Genomic DNA, 6,782 nt, shown 5'->3' on the forward strand with positions numbered 1-6,782 from the left:
TTATTTCAAGTCGCATCTTGGCAGTATATACCACGGATCGTGCGAATTTGAAGGATACCAAAACTAGGTTGGCTGAATTATCATAATCGTTCGTTTGAAATCCCAAACTTGAACTCCAGTGCACAAGAAGGAGAAAGTAAATCCCCTATTTTACAAGTGTTTGCATAAGAACGTGGTTGCAACTTGCCTGAGTCTAATGCTATTTCAATCCATATGCATTAAATGGAAGCAAGTGGGGAGCAAGGAGACTTTTTTCGAAAATACGAACATCGATGTGGAATGCTCAAATCGAAATCTACGGTAAGGTTTGAAGACTGGACCATCCAACTTTACAACATTAAAAAGCAAAATGAATTGGACAAAATGGTTACGCTCTTCTTGTTGTTTAGCACAATAGGACTGGAAATAAAAATAACCGCTCATATGAGGGCTGATGCGGTTTCTAATACACGGGTCCAGGCCGCAAGTGGCTTAATGTCACGGCTGGCCATTCCGCATGCAGTGACTTTTCAGTTCGCCGCATTATACAATACTTCGGATACCGCCATTCTGCCGTTAAGACTACTAGCATAAATGACTCACCTTAAAGTCAATTTGCTTTTTCCAAAGTTTGGCGAATCGCATGTTATGGCATCAATATGGAATGAAGTTATTTTAACGTTAGGAGCACAAAATTCAAAAGGCTAAATATTTTTGCCGAATAGTCTAGTCTGTGGGAACCACAACTTCGCTATCCTTATCACGTCAAAGTACATCTAACACAGACTGCTGTCAAACTCACTGACTAATTCTATCCTTAATCTGCATAAACACCAACTTGCCTTAACTGGAAACAATAAAGTCTTCCATTCAAGATAATGTCCTTATTAATAGTAAATGTGATAGAAATACGGTAACACGCCACATTTTCAGCATCGGATATTTTATTTTTGAGCACGTGACAATTTACGCAATCGCCCATCGCATCGATGTAATACCTCGGTTTGCATTAGAACTCTCCGATTTTGGCCCTCTATTATGCATGCCGAGGTGTGTGCTGTTGCTACCAGCCGGGTTAGACAGCAAGATCTGAGCAAAGAGGGAAGTCCATTCGGCGTGGAGCGCATGTGGCCTGTGCTCTTCGCGATAGTGCGCGTGTGCGGACGGCTAGTGTCTGGGCCATGCCCCGTGGACCATACCTGAGTCACATTTGTCCCGGCCCGGGGCGTCAAGTCGACTGGTGACCAGGAGGCATGTGTGGTTATATTGCGCTATCCATACCATTCTCGTGAATGAATGAATCAGTGGTAGTAATGACAAAAGCTAAAAGATCACCTCCATCCCTCAGTTCCAACACTCATTAAAGGAGACTTCCATGTATTGTTGTATTGATGTAGCTCTGAACTACGCTACCAGCCGCTATCTCACGCAGACATAATTATTAGGCACCCGAACCATTAGCCGTGTGATTTATTTCAAAACCGGTGGAATCATTACTTCACCTGCCATTGGTGGTGATGCAATAATGACGATTCGTGAGACTAGGTGAGATATTGGAGAGCAGTTGCAATCCCTTATTTTATCTTTTATTACTTTTGATGCTTGCCTTTATGCAGGAATCGGCACCAATGGCCGCATTAGTTACTTTTTCTGAATCTATCCATCCGGAACATGCATTCAATGGAATGCATTAAACTTAAAGAGGTATGCGTGAACTTGGCGCTGACTTACCATGCGAATTTCCCCACAGAACTAACATGAAATCGCATTCGATTGAGCTTGAAATAAATTTCGCTCTTAAGTTTGTGCCACGTTATTCTTGCATTTATAACTCAAACTACTTATACTAAGCTTCCTGCAGGCAAACTATTATTTTTGTGACATTGTCACGAGTATGGAATTTGTAAGCACGACAACATTAAAATATTGCTTATTTAAGAGAGAAATCATCAAAAAACAAGGTGATTTGACATAATTATAGAGTCAATCGACTGTCTCAATTGAGGGAAGCAAAAGTCTCCCGTACCAGTGTTACACTTCACGATTCTGGGCTTTCTTTTTTAAGCTGCAAGAATTAACATTATCAAAAGGTGTCGTAGTTACCTCTTGCGGCATTGGAGGTTACTTTCAGCCATTCCACATTTCCCGCAGTGAAGCCTTTACATTTACATCGACATTCAGCCAAATGGAATTGTATTTGCATGTTTGGTGTCTAACAGATAAGTTTTGAATTGGCAGGGTCCATGCAAACTCTTGCTAATGCTCCAGACTACTCTCTTGTCCTACATTTGAGGCCTTGCAAATTCCCCTCCCAAATGTATTAACAACATTACTCTGTAAATGGCTGAATTTCCACGGGCGCCACTCCGCACGACCACTTGCAAGCAGCTTTTGGGTTTGGCGTAAATGAAAAACAAAGTAGTAGGCAAAATTAACTGGCCAGATTGCAAGAGAGAGAGAGCTTGGGCTTGGGATTTCGAAGGCTAAAATTATACAACCCGTCTCGACAAGTTGAACTGTCACCCCAGTCATGCGAAATTTTGACACAGTGTATTGTTTATTACGCAATAAGTCATTCAAAACAGTCCCTGAAGTATTCAACTGCAAAGCACTCACCTCTGCAACAGCCAATTTTGGTAGAAGTATCCTGCAGAGCGTGTTGCAGCAGTCTTTTGGGGTAGATACGCCTCGTTGATCAGGCGATAGACTTCTTCGGTGAGCTCGGCACACACAGCGTCCCGGCGAGGTGGGTGTGAGACAGACATGGAGAACCACCTCATATGAGCGTCTGCTCCCCCAATCACCTCCTGCAGTCCATTCGCTGTCGCGGTTACTGCCTCCAGCACCGCCCTCGACGACTCCTCCAGTGTGTAGCTGTGCCACCGCCATGGCCTCGTGCCCATTGCCGCGGTTGGCGGTGCACAAGTAAGAATAGCGATCTCACTGAAACGCATTCTGTCTGCTGATATACTGGTCGCTTTACAACCAGCGCTATAGCTAGAAAGAGAAGAGGGACTGTGCTTCCTCAGCAGCCTCCCTGAGATAATACCACTTTAAAATTCTCCTTATGAGTTTTAGCAGTTGAGCATTGCCGACATTGCTCCACACTTCCTATCTTTAAATCTTCCAAGCCATCTTTGTTAAAATCAATTAAACTGCTAAATACAAAGTGACGAAATCCGGTCTATGAAGCAAGCGAGTTACATGGAATCAAATCGAATAGACACCAGCACGTGAGTGTATATTTTAATGCAGTTAATAATCTCGGCTAGAATAAAACCGACTGTAACTCTGAACACTTCACCAAGAATAATTGTGCATAACGCATTCTACCAGGAATCATATTAAGCAGCCCATTAACGGTACTGTTCCATCAAAATGGTACAGGAGTAACTTCTACTTGCCCCGAAAAGATATTTCACAGGCGAGGTATTTAAGCGCACCTAGAGGACTGAAAGGGGATGCAAAAGAAGGCGAGCGCTCCGAGAAGGAAGAACCGAATTCCATAAAAAAAGTATTTGCCGCCATTTTCAAAGGATCAAACTTTGGGAGTGCTATTATAAAAGGTAGTCGGCCAAAACAGAGCAGTACATTATGGGCAGACTAGATTCCTATCTTTTAAAAAGCATAATATGCTATTTCAAGCAAGTCTGAGTTGAGAATATAACTTTCAATTCATCCACCAAACTACGAGAGGGATTGGAACACGCCAATTGGGGGAAGGATGATGCAATCACAGATTCTCAAGGGAAAGCCCTTTTACCCGAATACCATTCCAGCTATTTTTTAATACATATGGCAAAATGTTTGTACTCAAAGAAATATCTTCATTGGAAAACAAAGATGAAGTCGGTTCTATCTGCGAACAACGAAAAAATTGGCGCATGTGGAAATGCACTAATGTCCTCATTTAGCATGAACGCCTCAGGCGCATGCCTCTCCCCCTCAGTTGGCTGGAACTGGCACTGGTAGTCGCCGACATTCTCAGCATTCACCTCGAATAGTAAAAGACTCAGGTTCTGCACCCCCACCCGTCTCATTCGACGCCGCAGTGTGGTGGGTCTGTGCGACCACCTCGCCGTTAGGTCCGCGCCACTGAAGGTTACCTTCGCGCTTCACGAAATGGGTCACCGACACCACCTTGCCGCGGTTCGCCTCAAGCCCGTAGCGGGCAAGCTTGAGATCTGTCAGAAAAAAGAAGTGGCTTTTATTATGTGAAGAATCAGTGGAAGAAAGGTCAACACTGCTTTGGCTTCACGGTTGGCTTTACCTTGGAAGCTGAGATTCAGCTTCTTTAGTGCACAGATATGTTAATGCTGAGAGCTGAATATGGTGCAAAAGTAGGCGAGACTGGTATTACTACCGTTTATCATGTGAAAAATCCAACCAAAATAGTCAATAAGATTTATGATTGCAAAAGCTCTTATATCTGTAGTGCAAAAAAGAGTAATTACACGTTAGGGCCTACTTGACCACCGTTGACACAGTACAAACTGGGCAAAGAACAACTTAGAAATGGTTGACAATTTTTCTACAAACCACCGCCAACAATCAAAGTCATTTCTAAGTATATGGGAATTTCCCATTTGTGTTCAGAGAATTACTGTCAACCGATGTTTAGCGTAGATTATAATAAAGCAACCGACAAAAGGTAGCCAATCACCAACCAGAAGGTAGCATCATAGGAATCACAAATTCGTACCTCCACGTTAACGCATGAACTGTCTGACTAAGCAGCATTTTCATCACCAAAGTAAGCAAAATTTCCTCCCACTCTGTGAAACAATACATCATTTACAATGCCTTAAAATTTAATGGAGACTGAAGTGAGTCAAAGAGCAACTTGCCAGATTCGTATTTTCGACATTCGTCCACAAGCAAATTCAAGCATGCTACTCTTGACCAAAATCCTACCAAAGGGCAATCGGTCAAAACTACAACCAATTATGAAGGAAATAAAGCCACCCATTTGATGTCCAAACTCAAGGCATCAGCTAAGAAGGGTGCTATAACAGACGGACGGTCATTTTCAGTTGTATAACTGACTACCACATTATTTCAGGACTCCCACATTTGGACTCGCATAGCAGTTTTATGGGCTTGCCTATGCCATCCAAGCTAACACGTTCACATCACTTCTCCCTTCAAGCCTGTATACTTCTAACCATCTGCAGGGTTAACCTGGGAGGAAAAAACATGATGTGTGCAGACAGGCATACATCCTTACCATCCACGATGAGACGATACTCGGCGCACTGGAATGGTTTGCTGTCGAATTGTTCGACGGGGGCTCCGAAGAGCAGCAGTAGATGCCAACATGGATATCATCGACGGGAGAGATACAGAGAGAGGTGATGAGGAGCAGTTGGCGTCGAGAAACACGACAGTGCGTGAGAAGGCACCCCCAGCATTAGTTCACCGTCTACTTGTAGCCATCGCATGGCCTTCTAAAGTTTCGAATTGGCGCCCACTGCCCCCGAGCAGTTAAATAACGGACTTCATTTAACGTCCTTCAGAACGCACATCTTCGGCACTGAGCTCACTGATGAGAGAGGAAACGCCTCCAATTCAGGAGAAATTCTCACTCTACAGCGCAATACTGACGTATTACTGGCAAAATCACTATATTACAGCAGAACTAAAGGTTTCACTTGTTACCTGTGCCACTTATCTCTCAGCACCTCTGTGCGCTCCAACGAACCTGTTTCTAGGCATGAAGGCCCAGACTATCACCTCTGCGAGTGCACTAAAAGAGGGCCAACTTCGGTGAAGCCGTGGTGACCTCCATTAGAGGGGTCATCAAAAACAGCCTCAGCTCTTATCCTTCACTCCAACCTCCATTTCTGCGCAACGGAGGAGACCACGTTCAAAATAACCGCAAGCCCTCGCAGTAAAATCTACCCAAAAGGATTAAATCTCGACCTTAAATCGCAGCCATAATCTGAACTCTCGATACCTCCCTAACTACATCCAAGGTGGAGGATCAGACAGCATTGGAATAACTACGAAGAGACAAGGACAAGGGACCTCGACATATAACTCTGGAAAGCTACTTTGCATTGCTTCAATTTTACTCTTAAGTAACTAAACCCACAGTAAGTGACCGACAACCAAAATCTACTTCTTGACGAATGTCCTCCCACCTTAACGATAAGTGAATAATATTTCAGTTGCCAGTGCCAGATGGCCTCCACCATGTCACTCATGCTGATTTTATGAAAATGATCTTGGGACAAAATGTTACTGCCAAAAAAGGTAAACCGGGCATTGCAGTAGGACGGTGAAGAAGGATGCGTACCTGGTATGCAGATCTTTTCACGGTAATCCAACTGTGAATACAAAACTAATTATCCAAAATATTCGGTCAAGAGAGTTGAGGCAGGATACAAACATAGTTTATTTGGGTTTTTACATAAACCTCAATTGGATTGTGGACGATCAACAAAATTCAACTAATTGAATGACTCACCATCAAGGGTTGTAAATGTCATCTCTCCTGACTCCAAATCGGAAAAAGGTTCGGGGTATTTGAGGAAGTCCTAACAGCAGACGCCAAGGGGTTACATCAACTGCTGCAATACACGTCAACGTCCCATTGGTAGCCGAACCTTTACCACCTCGAGTCGTGTATATTCAAACTGTCTAATGTTGCAGAAGAAGCAAACCAGTTTACCAGTGGAGAGAGGCATACTTAAGTACCCTTTCAGCAGCCAATACTGCTGTATCCGCATCCTACAAATACAATATACTCTACCAACATGGCTACTGCACCAACCTGGAGATTGCAACTGTAATCATGCAAT

The 6,782-nt window shown here is 43.5% G+C and overlaps 1 protein-coding gene across 1 annotated transcript in view; it reads right to left on the reverse strand. All coding sequences in view use genetic code 11, as the record gives it.

Annotated features, from left to right (window-relative positions):
• EGR_10039 (hypothetical protein) overlaps nt 1-5,307 on the reverse strand; it is a gene marked incomplete at both ends in the record, with an annotated part of 6,453 nt that extends 1,146 nt beyond the window's left edge. Inside the window, 3 exons of the mRNA XM_024499288.1 lie at nt 2,596-3,016; nt 3,975-4,163; nt 5,214-5,307. Of these exons, the coding sequence (XP_024346298.1) occupies nt 2,596-3,016; nt 3,975-4,163; nt 5,214-5,307 (704 nt within the window). The remainder of the gene's footprint in view (nt 1-2,595; nt 3,017-3,974; nt 4,164-5,213) is intronic.
• Nucleotides 5,308-6,782: the final 1,475 nt, after the last annotated feature.

Source organism: Echinococcus granulosus, assembly GCF_000524195.1.
Source record: "Echinococcus granulosus chromosome Unknown EG_S00185, whole genome shotgun sequence".
Taxonomy (NCBI): Eukaryota; Metazoa; Platyhelminthes; class Cestoda; order Cyclophyllidea; family Taeniidae; genus Echinococcus; species Echinococcus granulosus.